Below are 24,827 nucleotides of genomic sequence, written 5' to 3'. Positions count from 1 at the left end.
TAATCTTTAAAGAAATAATGATGATTGAGTTGTCTCGCTGTTATTTAAATTCCCACATGGGGATACTTCCAAACAAACAGCAACTGTTCAGCTATCTCTTTCTCATACAAAAATTAGATTAACAGTACATGTGTCAGAAGCACTTACTGATATCCATTCATTAGTGAGTCGTATCTTCATGTTCAGGAATCTCGCCTGATCTGAGGCCATAATTTTCTCAAATTAAGCATGTTCTTGTTTTGGGTTCAGAAGTCACTTGACCATCTGACAATGTGCCCCATTGTGACAGTCCGCTCCATACGCATCAAAGAGGTGATTAACCAGTTGACAGGGCTTTGTGGACAATACTGCTCTTTACAGGGAAAACAGTGCAGCCACTCACAGCACTGGGTTGCTGACTGGGAGACCACAGCACTGCTTCCACATGCAGCAGCTGACAACATGAAACCAAAATAACTGCAAATAAAGGGACATATAGGGTATAGTGTTCACACTAATGCACATGCAAAAGGTTTAGATTATAAGCATTTTGTCGCCATATTAGAAACTGCTTATAGGTTTTAATTTATACACAAAGGCAGTCAACTTGGCATAAAGGTATAATTGTTATTCAGCTTCAACTTTATATTTTGTATTTTGTTTGTTGAAACAAAAACAAAACCTACATACATTTAACAGAATTTTACGCATTTGGATGCTCAGTGCAACAAATGAGGCAGTAGCTTGTAAATATACTATAATAGACGGACCAGTCTCTGATTGGTGAATAAATCGGGCTCCTGGCCAATGATGTCCCTCTCTGGGAGGGGAAACCCAGCGTCAACATCAACTGCCACTTGTTCGTTGTTTTCAGTTTTGCAATTGGCGCGATTTATCTGCTCTTACTACTGATGTTTTGTGCTAAGTTTTAAAGGAGTTGCATTTCTCCTTCACTTACATGATACTGGATTTTATTTTTCTCTCGTCTTCCAGAGATAAAGCGTGGAACCGGAATATATATATAGGCTATATATTTTTTTACATCCAACATTGGCTCCTTGGGGAACTACCTAGACCTATGTGATATGATAACATATAATCACAAAATATATTCGACATCGACATGATCCAGTGGGGAGTCATATTACTGTGTGGGACATTATCATGGAGGCTACAAACAGCATCATCCCAAACCCATGAAGGTAGGGGGATTTATAAATCCATATAAGAAACGTTAGCCTGTTTTAATAATTCATTTCATAATAAGAGACTTAAATCAGGAACTGATTAGTTTTGGTTTTCTGCTTGAATTCACCTTTTGGCTGGTACTCTTCAGCATTTGTCTGCCTTAAAAGGCACAGCTTCTAACATGGTATGCAACTATATTTTATAATATCATGGAATAATTAACATGGATGCCAAATAGACTTGTCAGTGGTTAAGATAGGTACATCTTATAAACTATTAACCCGTTTTTCTTCTTTCCTTTAATCCCTTAATGCAGCAATATATCAACATTTTATAAACTGCTAGTGCTGACTGGCAGCAACATTAATGCCCTGGTGCAGACAAAATAGCCTGCATGACCCCAGTTGTAAAAAGCTACTGTGTCCTGGGTCCAGACAACTAGTTCTTTTGATGTTGATGTATGCAATCTGCAGATGATTGTTTTTGTTTAAATGAAAATCACAAATTTTCTTATCAAAAGGTAATTAAGTTGTTTGGATTATAATGCAGGTGTGGTTGTGCATGTGTTTTGTGCATGCATGTGAGTTTTATTTGCCCTTATAGTCAGAAGGCTCATGCATCTCTCCCATATAAGCTGTGCATTCCACTTATATTCTATGTTTACTCAAGAGGTCCATGCATAAATAACTGTATGAACATATGGGTTACGCTACAGTCATCTGTCAACGTGCAATTTTCCATAAAAACACACACAACCAGGCTTAAGGTTTGTTTATGGAGGGGATCCACTTTACTTAAGTGTAGCTGGGAGATTCTGGTTTATACCTCGGCATGTTCCCAATGAAGACAGGAAATGTGACTTATGTTGACGGCTGCAGGTGCCTCATTTTTGCACATAAAGGCCAACGCCACAGTTTTTGTTGGTCAGTACGAGATGGTGTGCATGTTCCCCGATATTTCCTTTCCCTCTGCCAGAAAGTCTTACTCACACACAGCTCATTGTCTGTTGGTATGATCTCAGCAAGGCAGATCCCTCAGACACACACACATAGGCTACATACGTACACACACACACACACACACACACACACACACACACACACACACACACACACACACACACAGAAGCACTGTCTGTCACTGCATCACTCTTCAGTCATTGGGACACACTGTCCACATTTATAGCTTTATCACAATGAGGAACTTTGTCTGAGAAAAGCCCCTCTCCCTCAACCCTCGGCCTCCACTCCATCAGCCCCGGGCCTGGACTGCTCCATGTACCAGGGTTACAGCCTGCCTGTTTTACTGTGCTTCACATCAAACTCTCCAGCCAACATAGCAACACACATAGTATCAGGAAGACACACCAAGCTCATAAATACTGCAGAAACAAAATAGCCCCAACAATCAAAAATCAAAATCACATAATAGTTGCATTGTAATGCAGTGCATCATGTTACAGTGATAATGTAACTGACAAAATACATAATACAGACTTGATGTTCACTGTGGGGAATTGCGCAACTCAAAGAAGTTTGCTAATTAATTTTCAAGCGTTACAGAAATGAACAGAAATCAGACAGGAAAAACACATTCAAAAACAGTTTGCAAATAAGTTAGCTGTGATGTAGAGTACATGTGTCTGTACTAAACATGGTAAAACTAGGCTAAACATCCAAAACCATTGGCATGGTCCTTTAACATGTACGTAGTAGCCTATAGTAAATAAAAGTGATACATTGACCCACAACTCTCTTCACCAGTCCCTGATCGACCCTTTGAGTGTCCCCTGTTTTCGTCAAACTTATTAATATGCGTCTCTTTTCCCTGTATATTTCAGTGGTGTGTCTCGGTACGCAGAATGGACTGAGCTCCACCGGGTCTCAGGAGATTCAGTACAACCTGATTAAGGAACGGTATGATGGCTGTGAGATCATCATGGGAAACCTGGAGATCACTCAGATTGAGAGTAACTGGGACTTATCCTTCCTCAAGGTAAAAACATTCACCTTCCTCTCTCCCTTGTCTTTCACCTGATTTGTATGCACAATGTGTAGAAGTGTACTCCTCTTTTCCCTCCAGACCATCCGCGAGGTGACTGGCTACGTCCTCATTGCAATGAACCACTTTCAGGAGATTCCTCTGGGACAACTACGGGTTATCAGAGGAAACAGCCTTTATGAGAGACGCTTTGCTCTCTCTGTCTTAATAAACTACCCCAAAGACGGCTCCAATGGCCTGCGGCAGCTGGGGCTCGCAAATCTGACAGGTAAAGAAAGTTAACCGATAAAACAGAAGCATGGACAAAAAATGTGTCCTATATGCGAGGTGTACAATGTGCTTCTCTGAGATCTGAGGCATTTAAAACAGTGAGAACAAAGGCATTTAACTCAGTAGCACCACACAAGAATTGTAGGTCGTGCTGTTCTTCTAAGTAAGGAATTACTGTGGAAAGAAACATAAAATGTGCCATTTTATGGGCAGAAAAAGACAGATGTGACAGTTACTCATTCTTTGAAAGTGTGGCAGGACAAAATATTGGAAACATTTAGGGAAACTCACAGTCTCAATGGATACTCATTGTCAGCTATTTCTTGATGTCTTCTTAAATGCTATAAAAACTAGAGGTGGGGATTTATGGCAGTGAGTGAGTGCGGGGATTCAATTCCCCTCCTCCATTCCCAAAATCTCTGGCATCCTTTAATAGCAGGTTATCCAATATCTGTCTAAGAGACCTTTTTCACAGCAGGTATTTTGTCTCGTCATAGCAGGAAAAGCACAGGTGTTACTAATAACATTACTGAATCTCCCAAGCATTAGAGCATTTTCCTTAAAACACCTGTAATATTCTCTCAAAATAAGATTTGTGACAAACAAAACAAAATGGTGGATTTACTGCCTCTCAAAAATGTTAATAAAGAGCTGCTAAATATGCAGTTAATACTGCTACAGAATGAGTGAACCATGCACATGCATAACGACGATAGACTTGACCAAAGCAATATTTTCTCCAAATCATACAAATAAATATATAGTTTAGTGTAACTATTTTCTCCAAATCATACAAATAAATATATAGTTTAGTGTAACTATTTTCTCCAAATCATACAAATAAATATATATTTTAGTGTAACTATTTTCTTTGCTTGTTTTGTCTTCATGCTCTTCAATACACAATATTTACACTGTAATTTGTGGGCTGCAATCTGAAGTGTTACCATAACATCTGCCAAAGATATCCCCTCTCTCTCTCTCTCTCTCTCTCTCTCTCTCTCTCTCTCTCTCTCTCTGCATTGTTTCTCACCCTTCACAGATATTCTGGAGGGAGGAGTGCAGATTATCAACAACAAGTACCTGAGTTATGGTCCCTGGATCTTCTGGCAAGACATCATCAGGGACAACAGTGCTCCAATTGACATCCAGTACAATGGAGAGAGAGGTCGGTGTTGGGATAGTCATAATTAACATATCCCCAAATGATCTCTAGATTGTCTCTTTCTTATAAGTACTGCATGTCTTTCTCTCTCAGGCCCATGCCACAAATCTTGTGGACAATACTGCTGGGGGCCAAATAAGGACCAATGTCAGATCTGTGAGTGTCCAATTGTTCTGTTTCCCTGATTTCTTCTCTCTTCTTCTCCTCCTTCTTTCTCCTCCTGAATCTCTCTTCATAGACAGATATACACAGAGACATAGAGAGAGAGGCACACACAAAGACATAAACACACACACATGCACATTGTTGACCTCTGTTCAACCCATCTCTCCTGTGTGTCTCAGTGACTAAGACGGTGTGCGCGCCACAGTGTAATGGTCGCTGTTTTGGGACGAGCCCCAGGGACTGCTGTCACATAGAGTGTGCAGCAGGATGTAAAGGCCCTCTGGACGTGGACTGTTTTGTAAGTGTTCCATCTTTGATAAAATGAAGAGAAAGGCAGTCTTTGCACTATACTGTAGGTGTTTTATTTGTAACAAAGGAGGCTAAAAAGAAGGCTTTTTCCCCAAAACTGGAAAGAAAGCCTCCTGTATGAGCTTCCTAATTTTCAATGTATGCTTCCAATCACATTCAATTCTGTTGTAATATACAGTACATACTTGAAAGTCAAAGTTTTTAAGAACATTATACAAGTGGATTTTATGCAATTAGAAACTATGCACGCTCTTTTGATTTGAGCTAAATGCTAACTTTTAGTATGCTAATATGCTTACGAATACAATGCTGACATGCTGATGATATAGCAAGTATAATGGCAGGGACGTCACTGTTTTTAAATGGATATCTCAATTCGTTAAATGTAAGTGTCTGTGTGTGTGTGTGTTTCTGTGTACCTGTGTAGGCATGTCGTCATTTTAACGACTCTGGAGCCTGTGTACCCCAGTGCCCCCAAACTTTGATCTATAACAAGCAAACGTTTCAAATGGAGACCAACCCTAACGCCAAATATCAGTACGGATCCATCTGTGTCTCCCAGTGTCCCAGTGAGTGACCTGTGTTTGTTTGAGTGTTTTTGTACTTTTATAGACCTGATGTCTGCTGGGTCTTAAACATTGCCAGTGATTATTCTGTCTTTCCTATAGTTTATAGACAGTGTCTTTTTTGTTTTGTTTTCTTCATAGCCCATTTTGTGGTGGACGGTAGCTCCTGTGTGAGCGTTTGTCCTCCAGACAAGATGGAGGTGGAGAGAGAAGGCCAGAGGCAGTGTGAGCTCTGCAGTGGACTCTGCCCCAAAGGTGGACACTTAAGAAATACTTTGTACTTACACTGCGTTTATTTGTCAGTCATCAAAGCTAATGGTGTGGTTTGGTCATCCCTTTAGTGTGTGAAGGCACCGGCGCTGAACACAGACAGACGGTGGACTCCAGCAACATCGACAGCTTTGTCAACTGCACCAAGATCCAGGGCAGCCTTCACTTCCTGGTCACAGGGATTCTTGGGTAATTGTCTGCCCTGCCTGAAGGGTCTCCGAGTGCAGTGTTGTACAGTCAGCATGTTCATATTGTGTGTTTTTATTCTTTATAGAGATGACTTCAAAAACATCCCGCCCCTGGATGCCAAAAAGCTGGAAGTGTTCCGCACCGTCAGAGAAATAACAGGTTTGTATGAACTAATAATGGATCATTATGTTTGGTTATGGTTTTGCATGTTATAGCAGACTGAACTTGAAATTATAGCTAGTATTTAATACTTTACAACAAATAAATCAAAGCATGCAAGTAGGTTTTCAATTCATTTTAGTACTATTTAAAAAGAATTTAGACTGCTCAATTTTCTCAAAGTTACATTCAGCCACATGATAATACAGCTGCTTATAAATAAATACAGTAAAGAGAAATAAGTCTTGGATACATGACGGCAGAGCATGTGCTCTTGTTCTCTACGCCTAATGCATTCATCCATCTAATAATCTTGAAAATTGTCATTACAGTATTATGCAATATGCTATTAATGGTTTTAAACAATCAAAACTGTGTTTGATTGTCAGATATCCTGAACATCCAGTCGTGGCCCAAAGAACTGAATGATCTGTCTGTTTTCTCGAGTCTCACCACCATTCAAGGGAGGTCGCTCTACAAGTAAGGCTTGTATAAGGCTTTGTAAACACTGATGTGCATGTTTGTTAGTGTGTCAGTTGGAGCCAGGAAAGTTGATGTACCCGAAAATGAAATCCATAAAAAAACAATAAATTAACCTGATGAAACAAATATTTTTTCATATGGAAAGAACAGATATTAAAACGGTAATAAAGCCACAGTGATGTAATGTTAAACTTATATCAAACCTGCTTTATGCCTTAGGCTGGTTCTGATTCTTGTGTTTCCGCATGAACTCATATTTATCTGTATTACATGTTAAGTGTTACATAACCATGTGTCATCACTGCTCTCTCACACACTCTACACCCCCCTATCTGCTCTAAGTTGCTTTCTGTGTTAACACGTCATGATAAGCCCCAGTGTTTCCATGTGCTAACACCTTCTAACCTCCCTCTTCTTTCTCTCTTTCTCTGTGCTTCACAGCTGTGAACAAGTATGGATTGTGTGTGTGTGTGTGTGTGTGTGTGTGTGTGTGTGTGTGTGTGTGTGTGTGTGTGTGTGTGTGTGTGTGTGTGTGATCCCTATAACGCAGTCCCCCAAGCTGCAGCATGCCATTTGGCTTAGAACTACAACATTATTTTTTCTTCTGTTAACTTTTTGTCTGTGTCCTCCTCCATCCTCCATCCCTCCAACCAAAGGCGTTTTTCTCTGATGGTGATGCGCATCCACACTCTTACCTCACTGGGTCTGCGCTCTCTCCGGGAAATCAGTGACGGCAGTGTGTACATCAGTCAGAATGCCAACCTCTGTTACCACCACTCTGTAAAATGGGCACAGCTGTTTAGGGACCGCAGAATTCGAGTCAACAACCTCAACAACAACAGGCCGCTGGCAGAGTGTGGTAAGGCGAGACAGAAAAAACCTGTCCATGATTCAAATGAAACATGTTATCTTTTGTTATTCTTTGATCCAAACAAACTATACTATACACTTTTATCAATCGATATATTAATATATTATACTATTATACATCATCTTCTTCTTCAGTTTCCTGATGTTTTTCTCACATTGTTGTGTGTGCAGTTGCAGAGGGCCATGTGTGTGACCCGCTTTGTTCAGACTCAGGTTGCTGGGGCCCGGGGCCCGACCAGTGTCTCTCCTGTAGGAACTACAGTCGAGACGGCACATGTGTGGGCAGCTGTAATTTCCACACTGGGTTAGTAGATACATGTACAGTATGTGTTGATATTTTTACTGGTGTTGAATTTATTCATTTTATCTCACTATATATTTTTTGAATATTGTGTACCCAGATCTCCAAGGGAATTTGCAGGACCTGATGGCGAGTGTGTTGCCTGTCATCCAGAGTGTAAGCCTCAGAGTGGGAAAGCCAGCTGTACTGGACTGGTAATCACTTTCTTTGATAGTAAACTGTGGCCCAGTGTCTTTGTATGAATTCACGCTTGCATTTACACACTCATAATATTATGATATATATTATGGGGGGGCATGACTCAACAAAAACTATTAAAATATGTCCAACTACAATGGTTTTGTGTCTTAATGTAGTCAGATTTCACAGTCTACAGTACAAGGGTGTAATTTCCACTGGGGATAGGAGGTTGTGTCAACCTCAAACACCCTCAAAATCCTACTATGTCTCCCCACCCCTGAACCCAAAAGTACACCCTTGATACAGTAATATTAATGCTGTCTAGACACAATGTATTGTTTGCTCTGCATTAGAAGAACATGAGCAATGCTGACCATCTATTGAAAGAAATTTGATTTGTATTTCTCAAACAACTTTAAACCTTTTAAATCTGCAACAAATCTCAACAAAATGCTGATGAAGTTTGAGGAAATTGTGTATTGGCTCTCTGCCACTCCTTGCCCATTATATTAAAAACTCATATGCAGTAGCTAATGGTCTAAATCATGTATTCGGTGTTGGAATCTACACAAAGGCAGTTGTCATTTCTGTCATTGTTCATTGCAGGTTTGAATGCATGATAGAGTTTTACATAATCTCACTCTGTTTTAATGTCGCCCATATTTTTCTGCCTTCCTCTCTTTCTTTGGTAGGGTGCAGACAAGTGTGTGGCATGTGCCAACCTTCGAGATGGTCCTTACTGCATGTCCTCTTGTCCAGCTGGGGTGAACGATGGACTGAGGGGACTGATCTTTAAATACCCCAACAGGGAAAATCACTGTGAGCCATGTCACCACAACTGCACAAAGGGGTGAGACTTGACTCAAAGTATAAGTGTGTATTTTCACGTGTTCATCTGTAGATATGTAACAATTATCAAATCAATGATGTGTTTATCTGTTACAGATGCTCAGGTCCAGGATTAAATGATTGTTTAGAGGCAGGCAGGCTGGCAGTTAGCAGGTGAGTGTTTCCCCCTGCTGGTGAATATGAAACACTACACTGCAGTCAATATGTGTGATCTATCTAACTCACGGTGCCAATTTAGTCAGACCTTTTATTATGATACTGAAAATAGAAACTAAAACTGGCCATAAAAGTATTTTCCAAAAAACAAAGACATACAGATCATATTAAGACCCTAAATGACCCTTTTTTCTTCTGTCCGTCTCTTCCATCTTCTCTGCCAACAGAGCAGGGTGATAAACTCTGCAAAAATCTCTGCAGTCCTATGCTTCTTTCTGTTTTTCCTAATATTTCTTTATACAGTTATGTGAAACTATGCAAAACCTTTTTAACATTGCTATCCTTTGCATATGTTATAATTCACATATCTCATTTGAGTGCTGTCAGCTAGTGTGCTCATGCCTGTGATCTTTGACATCATTACTGAGAAGTCATTATATCCTATAGAATTCATACACAAAACTAATGTAAAAACTAAAAAGGTTTCTTACCTACCACTTCCTGCACTGTTTTGCTTTTGTTAGCGTGATTTATGAATGTGAATATGTAGTTCTGTTTCTGATAGTTCCACCTTGCATGACCACATTAGCATCTCTCTCTGCTTCACTCTGCAGTGGTCAGATCACAGGTATAGCTTTAGGTGTCCCGGCTGGCTTGATTTTCTGCCTAGTGTTGTTTTTCTTGGGCGTGCTATACCAACGAGGCCTGGCCATCCGCCGCAAGAGAGCCATGAGGAGGTACCTGGAGAGCGGAGAGGTAAGACTTTAGAGACCATCTAACCTCGTGAGATGCCTTTGCTTTGCTTTGCTTTGACTGCTACATGCATTTATTGTCAAAGAGAGATACAAATTCTCTGGGAATTATTCTTGTTTTTTTGGCAGAGCTTTGAGCTACTCGGTCCCGGAGAGAAAGGAACCAAGGTTCATGCCCGCATCCTTAGGCCCTCTGAGTTGAAAAAAATCAAAGCCCTTGGCTTGGGAGTTTTTGGCACAGTTCACAAGGTATTTATTAACCTCTTTGTCTTTTTGCACATCCACTAATTATTCACTGATTTGTGTGCTATTATAGTTTTAGTGTGAGACATGTGAACTGATGTGACTGCTGCGGCACATGTAATTGTGTTTAAGGGGTTCTGGACTCCGGAGGGAGAGACAGTGAAGATCCCTGTGGCCATTAAGACCATTCAGGATACCTCAGGCCGACAGACCTTCACTGAGATCACCGATGTGAGAATCAGAGCTCATTAAACTCTTGAAAGAAGTTATAACATCACAGAAATAGCAATTAATGTGACATATGTATAACATTTCATACAAAAAACACCAAAGAACAATAAATGTATGATATAATTGTCAAAAATGTAAACAGTGTTTTTTTCAATTTGCTTTCTGTGTAGCATATGCTGTCCATGGGCAGCCTGGACCATCCTTACATCGTTAGGCTGCTGGGCATTTGCCCAGGTCCCAGTCTACAACTGGTGACCCAGCTTAGTCCGCAGGGCTCCTTACTGGAGCACATCAGGCAACATAAGAACAGCCTGGACCCCCAGCGCCTGCTCAACTGGTGTGTGCAGATTGCTAAAGTGAGTGCATCTTGAATTACAGAATTGTTTGAGCAACCAAATGTTATGAATAAGCTCTCAGAATATATAGGGCATATACTGTATTTGTGTCTCAGGGTATGTACTACCTGGAGGAGCACTGCATGGTCCACAGGAACCTGGCTGCCCGCAACATCCTGCTGAAGAACGACTACCAGGTCCAGATCTCTGACTATGGTGTAGCAGACCTCCTTTATCCTGACGACAAGAAATATGTCTACACTGACACCAAGGTTGTGATGACTCATTCAGTTCAAGAAACACTTTAAGTTGTAAAGTCACAGTTTTTTCACACTGTCTTGGAAACAAAACCAATGGCTTATCTGCAATTTGTCTCTTAATCCAGACACCCATAAAATGGATGGCACTGGAAAGCATCTTGTTTAGAAGATATACACATCAAAGTGATGTTTGGAGTTATGGTAAGAGACTGTATGTTTGTGCTGTGAGTGTGTGTAGTGTTATATAGTATTCACCAAAAAATTCACTTTTGGCAGGGAGCTTTTAAATATGGCGTCTCTCTCTTCCCGGACAGGGGTGACAGTGTGGGAGATGATGTCATTCGGGGCGGAGCCGTATGCATCCGTGCAGCCTCAAGAGGTGCCGAGTCTGCTGGAGAAGGGCGAACGACTGTCACAGCCCCACATCTGTACTATAGACGTCTACATGGTCATGGTTAAATGTGAGTGTGATAAAACATTGCAACCAGTATGCACAAACACACAAATATATGATCTAAAATGTCTTCTCTTTAGGCTGGATGATTGATGAAAATATAAGGCCAACCTTCAAAGAGCTGGCTAGTGACTTTACTCGCATGGCGAGAGACCCACCTAGATACCTTGTCATCAAGGTGAGGCTATCATTGTCATTTATCTTACAGCTGTTTACTTAGACCAGGGGTCTTCAATGTTTTTTTAAGCCAAGGACCCCTTAACTGAAAGAGAGATGGAGCAGGGACCCCCTACTTTGTTGTTGGCATGGTTTATAAATCATGTTTTAATGTTAAAACATACATGTGGCAAAGTGAATCCTTAGGATTAAATGTATCTGTGGATTGCCTTAGTGACCACCTAGGCCAGTAAGCAGTGGGGATTTATATTATCTTATAATATGTTGGATTCATGTTAAGATTTTAAACCTTGTACTTCCATGTATTTCTGTAGTCGGAAGGGGAAGAATCTGACCCAGTAGAGATCCATCGAAGAGAATCGGAGCGAGGGCTTCTGGGGACAGATTTTGAAGATCAGGACGAGGAGGGACTAGAAGATGGTTTGACTACTCCTCCTCTCCAACACTCTCCATCTTGGAGTTTGTCTCGTTCACGGATTAATTCTTACAGGGTAATGAAATACACCTTAGATTTGATACTCTTTTGGGACCGTTGGGACTAGATCAGAGGCAAAGGAAACAAGCATATAACACTTTTCCTTCCCGGATTTGTAGAGTGGTACCTCACAGGCCGGACCCATTGGATACCTGCCAATGACCTCCAGCCCTGTCGACAGCATCCGCCAGGTGATACAGACTTACACATTCACACAAATGTATGCAAACAAACACATTCCCACCCTGTAATTGCACATGTGATACAGTGGATACATTTAGCTGTACCTCTGAACAGCTTCTCTTTAATCAGCATTATTGCTACAATTTGCCAAAACCCGTAATAAAATTAATATTACTTATAGCACTGCCAGTAGGTCATTACCTCAGGGAGTGAGCTACATTAAATGTGCCATTCTGGTCCCACTGGTTTTGTTTAAAGAAAAATAGGATACGTTTCTGTGAGCTGCTGCACCAGTTCATGTCTTTGCCTTTCTGTCTCAGCTGTGGCTTCAGAGGTCTCGACTGAGCTCAGTGCGGACGCTGCCCGAGGGGTTAGAATTCAGGGGGAGCGGCAGAGATGCCGAGCTGCATGAGGAAGGTTTACGAACTGGGAGTCTTCACAGGGCCAGATTTGGCTCAGAGAGGGGAACTCCCCGTCTATCCATCCGCCAGCACAGGAAACTCTCATCAGCATCAAGTCCGTCCTCGTATAAGGTGTGGACGGCAGAGGAAGAGGAGGAGGTGGACCACTATGGCTATGTCCTGGCTGGGTCACCTGTTACTCCAGAGAGAGGTAAATTACCAGCACTAAGATGGGAGCATGCTGACTGATCATTTTATTTGTTTGACTGTTTTGGAAAATAATTGGTACATTAAATAGCATAAATAATAATCAAGGCTTTCTTCCCCTGATCTTCTTCCTTCTACACATTCTGTCATGGCGCACAGCCTGTAGAGTCCCTCATTCTGGGCGAAGACACTCAAGACACAAGAATAATATGTCGCCTGTGGTGATAAATGCCTCCCAGGAGTATGAAATCATGAGCAAAGGGTCTGGTGCTCCTCTTTGCTCTATCAGCAGCATCTTATCACAGGCCAATTCTGTGGCAGTTCGTCGTATAACCTCACCTTTACCCTCACCAACCTTCATGGCTCCATTACCTGTAGAGGACATAGCACATGTGGAAACTGTGACACCAATCTCAGCTGTAAGGAGTAAAAAAGTAGGTGAGGATTGTGAAAGAAGTGTTGCAGAACAGAGAGACTCCACAGATAAACATCAGATTAATGGGGACACTGATAGTGGGATCAGAGCTGTGGATGACCAAGGACAGGCAACCCAAGGGATAGGAAGGTATGAATACATGGATATCAGGCGATCCGACTCTGCGGAGGCAGAGGATCCAGCATGGGAGAGACGTGGGAGTCAAACATCTGCAAAGAGTTCAGCAGAGGCAAAGGAAACAGACCAAATAGTGGAGGTGTTGAAACAAGAGCTTGAGGAGGAAGAGGAAGAAGAAGAGAAGTACCACAACACAAATAAACAACCTGAACTTCAGGGGAATTTGAGTATGCTCATGCCTAGGCCAGATGTGCTCACATCTGGGGGAGAAATGGTGGAGGAGTATGAGGAGATGACCAGATTTGGAGTGGTGCCCAGTGGGTGGGAGCAGCCAGACTACCAGAACCTCCCAGTGAAGGGCGGGGCTGTTTCTGAGGAGATGGGCAGTGGCAGGTGTGCAGGGATCAGGGGATACATCAAGGTGTGTGCTGGCATGGGGGAGCTTGGCAGCAACACATCATTTGACAACCCAGACTACTGGCACAGCAGACTGTTCCTCAAGCCAGATGCTGTACGCACCTAATAACGCGGACTGGGACAGAGACATAGGAATGATTACTTTCGTTCCTGTTTTGTAAAGTTTTCATCAATCCAGTGTCCAACAAACTTTAAAAGATAAAAGTGATAAAAGAAATACACCCTTGAGTCTTTTTCCACTGTTTTATGCAGTAGCCTAAAACACCTGTGAGATGTTAGAACCATCAAATAAAGGTTATAGCAGGCACTCCAAAGTGTACTATTGTAAGCAGTTCCTGGATTAAAAACAGGCATAAAGTTTACCTTACAACTAACTAACTATTGATTCATTGTTACATTACTTGTGTTTGTGGCAGTAAAATTAGTTGAGCATGTCCCATTTCTGTAAGAGCAGTCTTTTTTGTACGATTTACTATAATATTAATTAGTATACAAATGAATAAATACGATTATTTTGCAAATATCAGAGTGATTTGAGTCAGTGATTTGTGTAAAGCTGTCTTTCTATATTGTGTTTAGTAAATAAAATAATAAAATACCAACTTGAAAATATTTATTCACTTGTTTATTTTTGGGTCATACCCTTATAGCCTACATCCATGCTCAAACCGTGGATGTATTATTAGGCTATATTCTTATTATCCATCCACTATTAACAGCAGAAATGAGATGGAGGCATGTGAACGCATCGGTTACGCACTCGCGCGCGATTTGGTCAGAGGCCGATCAGAGATGATGAGAGAAGTGAGATATTTACTTCTGCATTTCCGTTTTCATTAAAATCAAGTTAAAGGGTTCAGCACAACTTATTCTGTGAATTTGTTAAAACGATTTAGCAAGTAATTTTGAGATGTGCGTAGATGAGAGACTTTACCACAGCAAAGTATACTTTCGTATTCATTTTAACATACTTCCGTATGTTAAAATGAACAGGTTGGTACTGTTTCATGTCTATATTTCCTCAATTTACAAATCTTTCCCATCCTTATTATTTCTATTTTGTCTCTGAAACAATACTTTCAGAATGTATCCACTTACTGTCCCCTTGATTTATTAATCTTTGGTTTCTGCAAGCCTTTTTGTTTTCTTCATAAATGTAATACAGACATAATGCATAAAAAAACTGTATATCAGCAGATTATCCTGTTGGTTAAATAGATTGTATATTATAAATAGGTTGGCTATGAATCAGGATCTAATTGTCAGGGTCTAATTTTGCTGCTGATGATATGATTTAAAATATGACCCTTGCCTTTTCGGGTTGTAACCATGGATGTATTGATTAAGAGAACTGTTGTAGACAACGCACCAAGCTAGCTAAGCCGTGAACTATCTTGACTGCGGAGTGTATCTTTGGCAGCAGGCGGGATCTAGAGACCGTTGGCTGTCTACCGAAGTCGGGCGGGCCGGCGCAGTGAGTAGCGTGGTCCATCCTGTGACTGACTGACACCCGCTTGGGAAAAAGTTACTCTGAGTTCGTGGACACACTGCCAACATGTCTGGAGATGACGAGACACAGGAGCAGACCATCGCCGATGACTTGGTGGTCACCAAGTATAAGATGGGGGCCGAGATTGCGAATCGTAAGTGAAATGTAGCGGTAACGTGCCGTTTTGAATATGTCCATAAGTATCAGGATCAGTCTGTTAGCTAGTAGTGTCAGCTAGCTAACGTTACTACCCAGGCAGCAGCTGTGCCATGTGCCGCAGCAGTGCCAACGGTAGATCATATTAGAAAGCGGGCCTTTGTTTAACATTAATTAAACATAACGTTTGCTATATATTTAGACCGAGATTTTCTTTATAGCAACCCATAGTTGTTTAACCACCCGTTGCTGTCACATTAGCCTGGTGAGCTATGTACGTATCGTTATGTGGCTGAGCTAACGTTACCTTACTAGCAAGCGTTAGCTAGCTGCAACTGCTAACGTTAACGTAACAGATAACAATGACAAGTGCAAATTTGAATGGCAATATGGGGTTTTTCATAGACTGAGTAGACGACATTTAAATGTAACGTTAAGTCTACAGCTTATTTAAATCGACACAAAAAAAATGTTATGTAAGATCAGATTTGTCCAAAGTAGTAACGTTAAGCAGAAGCTAGTTAAAATACCCAGTACTCTGAAATGTTAATGTAACGTAAAACATACATTATTTATTGAACTTTGAAGAATAAAACAAAAACACAAACTCGATTTTAAGTCACCAACATGAATCGTAAACTTGACATGCTGTTATTACTTTTGGTGGAAGCAAATATACTTCGCAATAAATTATTTTCAAGGCCACATGCACACAACAGAATTAGTGTGATGTCATAATTACGAGTTGTTAATGTAACGTTAAATAAAATCTAAATCTATCAAACCTAAACGTATCAAAAGTCAGTTTGCACCTTTATTTCCAGTATAATAATAGGGCTCATAAAGTTGTATACACTTTTACAAGTATAAGTATACCATTTTTAACTTTAATTGATCCAGGGAAGGCTTGCTAAGCACATACATGCTTTTTCAACCGTGCACACCTTCACACTCTTAGGTTACACTCACTCACACCTGTCGCCCAGTTAAACCGCAGTCTTTGTTTGGCCATAATTCATTTGCCAGTCTGGTTTACATCAATGACACTCTTGTGTCCTTGTGGTTTTGTATTGTAGCTTATCACAGCTGACCTACTTATCTGAAGTTAAGACATCTAATTTACTACTAGCATTATGCTATTTCAAGCTGATAAACAGCTGTCAGACAAGCTGTCAAATGTTTATCTTCTACTAAATGTAACATCAGCTTAGTCTAAATCAAATGAGTTGTCCACAGTGTAACTTGCTGTCAACACTCACAAGCTATTAATTAAGCCTTGAACAGTAAGCACGAGTCATTCTTTGTGTTACTGTTGACCAAACTATCCATCCTATCTATCCACTACTGTGGATAGTTTGTACAGAAAAATGTACAAACTATAATAGTGCTGGAAGGATTAGACGATCAGTTGAGTGAACGGACAGACAATTAATAGATGATTTTTGGACTAGGGGTTAGACAAAAATGTAGGGGGCTTTCACCTCATTTAGTTCGGTTGAATCGCACTACAGTTCATTTTCCTCGTTGGTGCGGTTCCTTTGGGCAGGTGTGAATACAGCAATCTCACTCGGATGCGCATAAGCAGACCAAACAAGAACAAGCAAACTGTAGCATCTTGCAGTGTTTCTCTCACAGAAATAGACTGCGGTCAAGCTCGCCGTTGCTTGAATTTCCGTGGTCAAACCGTGGTTTAGCTGTTGTTAAAGTTGGAAAACAGACGCCAATGTCTGAACAGTTATTGAAATGAAATGAGCTGGTTTGACCATGGAGATGCAAGAAATATGCACTACTCTAGAACACAGTATCTTCTTCCTGTATTTACTTTCTTGCTCCCGCCCCAGACACATCTGACCAGTAATCGCTGGTAGTGATGCATTTTGCTACGCTTGGATTTTTCTTACTGTAAAAACCAAAGCAAACCAAGGGGAAAATGCTCCAAGTTAATAAACTCATCAACTGATTTGGACCAGAGCAAACAAACTATAGGTGTGAAAATGTCCTAAAAGATGTCTCTTTTAAACATTTGGGAAATTTTAATGTGTGTGTATGTATGTATGTATGTATATATATATATATATATATATATATATATATATATATATATATATATATATATATTTTTTTTTTTTTATTTTTTTTTTTCTGACATTTTATGGAACAAATGATTAATCGACGGACCCAAAAAAATAATCAACAGAATTAACGATAATAAAAACAGTGGTTAGTTGTTGCAGCCCAGCACTATATACCCTCTGTTACTGACCTAGCATTTAAGCTACATCATGGCTCATTGTATCTCTTGTCTTGCAGAGGCTCTGAAGACAGTGGTTGGGGCAGGTATGGCTGGAGTCTCCGTGCTCAGTCTGTGTGAAAAGGGAGATGCCTTCATCATGGCAGAAACTGGGAAAATCTTCAAGAAGGAAAAAGACATGAAGAAAGGTACATCTTTAGTTGCATTTCATCAGTCACTGTCACCATCTCCTACTCGGCACTCCCTCATTCACTCCCTCTCTTTCGCAGGTATCGCTTTTCCTACTTGTGTTTCAGTTAATAACTGTGTATGCCATCACTCCCCTCTGAGGAGTGACTCTGATGTCATACTGAAGGACGGGGACATGGTCAAAATGTAAGCTGCCGAATTTATACATGTCCATCACATGTACTAGAAAAATTATAGTTTATATTTTATTTGCAGTTCAGACTTTCTTACCTGTTATCCTGTTCCGTTTGTTCACAGTGATCTGGGTGTGCATGTTGATGGCTTCATCTCCAATGTGGCTCACAGCTTCGTTGTCGGAGTGACCAAGGTATGTCATCGCTGTTGAATTATACCTGCGCTGCAGCGCTTATTGGTTGATTCTCAAGAGCCATGGTTTGTAAATGTAATTGACTTGATTACTGGTAGTCGCGCCATTAACGGCTAGTTATACTTTATTTCGTCCCTTGTAAGTCTTTCCTCTAACTTTCCTCCTGTTTCACTTCAGGACAACCCACTGACCGGACGGAAGGCTGACGTCATCTTAGCAGCTCACCTCTGTGCTGAGGCTGCTCTGCGTCTTGTTAAGCCAGGAAACCAGGTAACGCTCCTAACCTGACCGCTGACTAGAGTGACGGCATCACTGTACACACCTCGTCTAACAAACATCATTATGTCTCTCTCCCATTAGAACACACAGGTCACAGAAGCCTGGAACAAGATTGCAAAGTCATTTAAGTGCTCCCCTATTGAAGGTGAGTGTTTGTGAGCATTTGGCACCTTCAAGCTCTGTGATTTCAATGATATACATTTTCCGAATGTAATTTGGCTCCTTCAATGTGTGCAGGCATGCTGTCCCATCAGCTCAAACAACATGTGATCGATGGGGAGAAAACTATCATTCAAAACCCAACCGACCAGCAAAAGTGAGTTCACTCGGCAAGTGCTTCCTGTCACAGACCTGATGGGTGTATAACCAGTGGATGACCTTGTTCCTTGTTTTTGTAGAAAGGACCATGACAAGGCTGAGTTTGAGGTGCATGAGGTATATGCAGTGGATGTGCTCATCAGCACTGGAGAGGGGAAGGTGAGAGGAATTTTTGGTATGAATTTGATTGTTTTGCTTAATTTTGCAAATGTCTTTTAAGGAAAGATATTTTTGATATAATGTTTTGAAATTCAGGCAAGGGATGGAGGTCAGAGGACCACAGTTTACAAACGAGACCCCAACAAGGTGTACGGCCTAAAGATGAAAACATCTCGGACATTCTTCAGTGAGATGGAGAGGCGCTTTGATACAATGCCTTTCACTCTGAGGTAGAATCTTTAAACTTCAGATCAGATATTTCACCTTTTTTTATTTCTTCATTTTATCTCCTAATAAAAATATAATTTTTCTGTTTGTGTCCTCAGAGCGTTTGAGGATGAAGGCAAGGCCAGAATGGGTGTGGTGGAGTGTGCCAAACATGAGCTGCTGCAGCCATTCAACGTGCTGCATGAGAAAGAGGGTGAGTGTAACAATGAGGGATGTAATAACGGGTTTTGGAGACCATGAAAAATCTTATAGACAAACTTCACATGGTACCTAAATCTGTAGAAAAATGTCACTGCACAGGTTGTACTGGTAAAATTATTTCTTTTTAGGCCTACATGATTTGATTACAGCTAAGCCTTCTGGCTGTCCCAGCTTCTAATAAACCATGCATACGAGAAATGCCTTGGTTGTCAATCAACAAGGAAAGGATGCTGGCCTTGCAGGAACCCTGGGGAGCGTGGCTAACTTTCTGCCGTCGCTCCCCTCATTCCCCGCAGTGTTGTCACTCGACTGCCGGTCGTCTTCTGGTGTTAACAGCTGGACAGTGGTCTTAAGCCCCTTTTTAACACATGTACTGCAAACCTGAAATTGTCTACACCAGAGTAGGGGTGCACCGATCCAATATTAGGATCGGATATCGAAAATATAGCTAGATCGGATTATGTTTTAATTTTTTTCTCCGTCGCAGCATCGGGACCCCTGTTAACTGCGTACCCTTCTCACTCATGGTAGTAACTTTATAACAAAACAATTAATAACCCACAACTAACTCTCTTTAAAAGGATAAAACACCATAGCATATAACAATTTGTGACTTAAACAGTTTCCACTAATAATTTTACATTTACAAATGTACACCGCCCAACGGCATGCTGGGTAACCTTATAGCTGCTAGCTAGCCAGGTAGCATAACAGTCTGTTAAGCTGGGAGAGGCTCCAGTCGGTAGGCCACTGCACATTCAAGAACCGAGAAGAAAGTTAGCTAGAGAATGAAGAAAGACCGGAGATACACCAGAACAACGTGTGCTCAAGAGAGGAACCGTCTGTTGTTCCGAAGTTTTTTGTTTAAAAAAAATTACCTGTGGCCAAGGTAGTGTTTATACAAATGGCTTACAACTATTTTGTTTTGAAAGGGAAACAATGTTAAAGTTGTTTGTATGTGTAGGCTATTCATTCAATTTGAGTTTATTTTACTACTTTGCAGTTTGCATAATAAAAATTGTTTTAGCTTCTGTAACTGTTTCATGGATTTTCCTTCATATAAAGTTATCGTATAATGTCGTGGAGCCAAACCCTTTAGTAATCGAAGCTTTTAGTAAACATGATGACATTAACATGTTTTTGTGATATTCTATGTACTCCTGACAGTAGAATAAGCCATTATAAACCTATTTAAAGGTGGCCCATTATTGTTATTTATTTAAATTTTATTTTAAGAAGTTTGATTACATATATATTTTTGATTTGAATGCACCATTGTTTTTTAAATAACAAATAAATAAGAATTCAATACATTACATCTATGTTATTTTGTCTTAGTTAGGAAGGTCTGGTGCCTTTTTAGTCTTATTAATTAATTCAGCAACGGGATTGGTATCCGGTATCTACAGATACACAAAGCCCTGGTATCGGTATCGGGACTGAAAAAGTCAGATCGGTGCATCCCTAGACCAGAGGTGTAACGAAGTACAAATACTTCAAACATCACCGCACGGGATGCTAGTTAATACTACACTTGGCAGCAGGTAACGTTAGCCTACCGCTAGCTAGTAGATGGATTAAACACGGTTAAAATGCTGAAAGCTAAACGGTGTAAAAGTGTGTCTGTATTTCAAATAAAATACAAATTCTAAAAAGCTTGAGTTGATACTTCAACTTCTACAGAAGTCTTTTCAAACCCTAGTATCTATACTTCTACTTGAGTAATGACTGTGAATACTTTTGACACCTCTGGTCTAGACATTACCCGGCGGAGCTGTATGTAAGAATGTAAATGTCCAAATCAGTTGGATAGTGTAACTGGAGAGACGCCGAGATTTGGGAACTCTGTCGGTAAGGGCCGACGCAAAAATCGGCAGACAAATTTAATGAACGGCAAGAGACTCGGTCGTCTATGACCAAATTAGGAACCGACGCAGTGTAATTCGCGTCATGTCCTGTCTGCTGCACGCTGTTGTGTGAAAGGAAAAACGCTGGACTGTCTGGACCTGATTATAAATTGCGGTGCAGGGTTAGGGTTTTTAATAAACATTTAAACTCACCTATGTATCGTACAAACTGGACTTCCTTGATTGTATTTCATTGTCTCACTGATACCTGAAGCAACACAACTACAGCAATTCAGACATATTAGTTGTTTTGTTTTTTGCTTTTATGCTATTTTCAGTCTGAGCAGCTGTTAACAAGTCAAAACATTTCTTCAGCTAATCAGTTCATTAATTTAAAAAATCTTGCAAATTTCTCCAGCATTATTGTACTTCTGCAAAAAATGCAGTCATGCGCAGTCTTTAAATTATAGTGCTTTTTAAAATAGGATGTACAAATATGCCTTTCTAACTATCTAATTAGTATTGTTTATAAGAATCGGCATATGCCTCCTCTAATATGCAATTCTAAGGGTAATCCTAACAAATTAGTTTTGACCATGCATTTTAATCAGTTAATGAACAGCACTAGTGTCCATGCTTTGTTTTGCCTTATGAACTGAAACATGAGGTGTATACCAAGTGGGACTGTTAAATGTAACTTCATCAACCTCATCTTTGTCCAGGTGAAACTGTTGCCCAGTTTAAGTTCACCGTGCTGCTCATGGCCAATGGACCTCTGCGAATCACAAACAGCCTCTTTGAGCCAGAACTCTACAAGTCTGAGCATGAAGTGGAGGACGCAGAGCTGAAGGTAAAATGTTGTTTGATGAATAAGGTATTGCATTCACTTCTCGAAAAATAATGGATTTGACTAATGGGGTCGCTCTAGCATTCGGTTTGCCGACTAGGCATTCTCAAAGCCATTATGTGTTGATGTATTGTGAGGTTATGAAAGTAATTGTCTGTCTTTTTTATTTAAAGGCTTTGCTTCAAAGCTCAGCCAGTCGTAAGACTCAGAAGAAGAAGAAAAAGAAGGTAAGTTACAGGGCAGAGTGTTTTATGAAATAAGAATACATGTTACAAATGTTTCCCTTTTTTTAATTTCAATATTTTTTTCTTTTTAAAGGCCTCAAAGACTGTTGAGAGCGCAACCGGACAGGCAATGGAGACTGAAGCTGCAGAATAGATTTCTCTGACAGACATCTGATGACCCAAAGAACAGACGTCACAAATCCTTCTGTCCCAGCTGTATGAGGCACTTGCGGGTGTAGCCGCTGTGAATACCTCTGAATCTAACTGATGTCAGTCTGGGATGATGCTGCTCCTAATTTCTGGCACTCCACCTATAACACACACACACACACACAGACCCATCCCTAGTAAATCAAACTGTCTTTGAGACAGCCTTGTGCTCTTAACAGTGGCCAACTCTGCTACAAAAGAGGATATTTTGTGCAAGGGCATAATACTCACTGGAACATTTAACAATTCGACTGACCTTGAGCCTTCGTCCCTTTCTCCATAATAACTGTAGATACGACTGAAAGATATTGAAAATAAAATGAGTTTGAGAGTCTCCAAGGATGATGAATGCACAATACTGTGTCAGCGTAATTGTGTGACATTAGATAATTATCTTGGGGTCAAAAATCAGAAGCCATGCTTTTTGAAATGAGTGTAAACTTGTCATGGGATACATTTGTAACATCTGTCTTTAACCCTGAAGTTATAAGCATGACATTGGTCATTAATACTTTTCACTTCAGCACAATTACTGCATTGATACTGCTCTCATTAAGGTCTGTCTACTTGTACATTGTGTACACTTCTAGGAATCTACTGTAGGTTACTCATCTAACTAAAACTGACAACAATATACTGGTTGAGTAATTTAACTGGTAAAAAAAACTCCTGCCAAGGATTCAGCATTCAGTCTTGTGGTGCCACCAGTGAGTCTGACAGTCTGTTTACATAAGAATTCCATACCTGTGAGATATATGGATGCTTTTGTAAAACAAATCCCAATTTCAGAGACTATTTTTGGAAACATTAAAAAGCCACCTGACATCATTTGTATGGTTGTGTTTTTGGGTTGTGTGTATTCAACTGATTGTCCTGATTAGTGAAAGTCTGTTTTTCAGGATTTGGAACATTAATGAATCACTCTTCTCGAGTTATTTTACTCTTGTTACATAGCATTTATCAAAAGCTAAGTCAGGAACTTGAGAGAGATACCAGCCACGGATCATAAAGAAACAAACTGCAAACTTTACTACAAGAAAATGTATATTTGGTGGGGGAAATGCATAAGCATTAACATATTTTATTTATTGGTTTAAAAGTACTCTTAGTGTAACCCTTATTACAATGTAGTGAGAATGTACCTTTATGAAATAGCTTGTGGTAGTGGTATGTAGTTGATATCTGTGTGATTTGGACCAGAATCAGAAGAAAACTAGATTAAGAGCCAGAGAATTGAATGTCAAAGAAACTAAGAGAACAGGATAAAGTTGAGAAGTGTATTAATATACACAGAAATTTGGCATACATACAGATAAAACGCAGGTATGAAAAATGACAAACTAAAATAAAGTGTGCACATAAAAGAAACCCTTTCCAGTTCTATGAGTTCAATTGTTCTTTGATGACGTGAGTTCAGAGATGTTCAACGTTGGGGCCCTTAAGAGTTTGGTTCTGTTTGTCCTACCACCATGAAGAAGGAATCCAGAGCAATCCGTCTAAGTTCAGAGTCTCAATCCTGTAGCTCGCCACACAGCCGACTGGGAACCTTTAAACTCTGGAAATCTATTTTAGCATTAACATATTTCATTTATTGGTCTAAAAGTACTCTTAGCATACTGGAAAGGGCTTGTTAAATTTCTACTACGTGTATGTTTTTAAAGTTCCCCCAGGTTAGAAACAAATTCACACTGTCTGTGTGTGTGTGTGTGTGTGTGTTAAAATGCTGAGAATCTCACTTCTGTGTCCTTAATGGTAGCTGGATCCCTAGACAATATCAAGCAATACAGTCTCACCCATCACATGTATAGAATTTATGCTGTAAAATTCTCTTGAATATTTGTATGGTTTATTAGTACATCAGTGAGGTGTGCTGCATGTGTGAACAGTACAAAGAACTGTAGAAATAATAATTTGATTAGATTGACTGTATTGTCCACCTCATTGGAAATTTGTGTATGGCTTCTCTCAAATACAGCACAGTACATAGAATACACACAACACAGCATTAAAAACACACATATATTTTATATATATATATATATATATATATATATATATATATATATATATATATATATATATATATATAACATACAATAGTGCAAATGGGCAGGTAGCAGCAAATAGGTTATATCAATAATAAAAGAGCAAATAAACACATAAAGCTACAGCAATGGCTTAATACACCGAGTATTTGCTGTACACGCTTTACTTTTTAGAAAACTACTTTTGCCATGTTTTACTGAAGTCCAATGAAAGTGACGTAGGACGACC

The 24,827-nt window shown here is 40.1% G+C and overlaps 2 protein-coding genes across 2 annotated transcripts; both read left to right on the top strand.

The window, feature by feature from the left end:
- Positions 1 to 852: 852 nt before the first annotated feature.
- Positions 853 to 14,374, top strand: erbb3b (erb-b2 receptor tyrosine kinase 3b). Its single transcript, XM_028583749.1, has 28 exons — positions 853 to 1,181; positions 3,008 to 3,162; positions 3,250 to 3,436; positions 4,481 to 4,606; positions 4,697 to 4,759; positions 4,948 to 5,066; positions 5,505 to 5,646; positions 5,785 to 5,898; positions 5,985 to 6,102; positions 6,188 to 6,261; positions 6,651 to 6,741; positions 7,401 to 7,603; positions 7,786 to 7,918; positions 8,016 to 8,109; positions 8,788 to 8,945; positions 9,041 to 9,097; positions 9,715 to 9,856; positions 9,982 to 10,101; positions 10,228 to 10,326; positions 10,497 to 10,682; positions 10,778 to 10,933; positions 11,047 to 11,122; positions 11,236 to 11,382; positions 11,456 to 11,553; positions 11,867 to 12,043; positions 12,147 to 12,218; positions 12,531 to 12,822; positions 12,978 to 14,374. The coding sequence occupies exons 1-28, from the start codon at positions 1,103 to 1,105 to the stop codon at positions 13,892 to 13,894; spliced, it is 4,395 nt and encodes a 1,464-aa protein (XP_028439550.1). The 5' UTR covers positions 853 to 1,102; the 3' UTR covers positions 13,895 to 14,374.
- Positions 14,375 to 15,179: 805 nt separating this feature from the next.
- pa2g4b (proliferation-associated 2G4, b) lies at positions 15,180 to 23,381 on the top strand. Its single transcript, XM_028582485.1, has 13 exons — positions 15,180 to 15,431; positions 17,744 to 17,872; positions 17,954 to 18,059; positions 18,171 to 18,240; positions 18,418 to 18,510; positions 18,601 to 18,664; positions 18,757 to 18,835; positions 18,918 to 18,996; positions 19,093 to 19,226; positions 19,323 to 19,417; positions 21,995 to 22,122; positions 22,293 to 22,346; positions 22,438 to 23,381. Exons 1-13 carry the CDS (start codon positions 15,344 to 15,346, stop codon positions 22,495 to 22,497), a joined length of 1,179 nt encoding a protein of 392 aa, XP_028438286.1. The 5' UTR covers positions 15,180 to 15,343; the 3' UTR covers positions 22,498 to 23,381.
- Positions 23,382 to 24,827: the final 1,446 nt, after the last annotated feature.

The sequence above is a fragment of the Perca flavescens genome, chromosome 7 (genome assembly GCF_004354835.1).
Source record: "Perca flavescens isolate YP-PL-M2 chromosome 7, PFLA_1.0, whole genome shotgun sequence".
NCBI classification, from domain to species: domain Eukaryota; kingdom Metazoa; phylum Chordata; class Actinopteri; order Perciformes; family Percidae; genus Perca; species Perca flavescens.
Note: the sequence above shows the minus strand (reverse complement) of the source record. Positions and strands in the feature narration are given on the sequence as shown.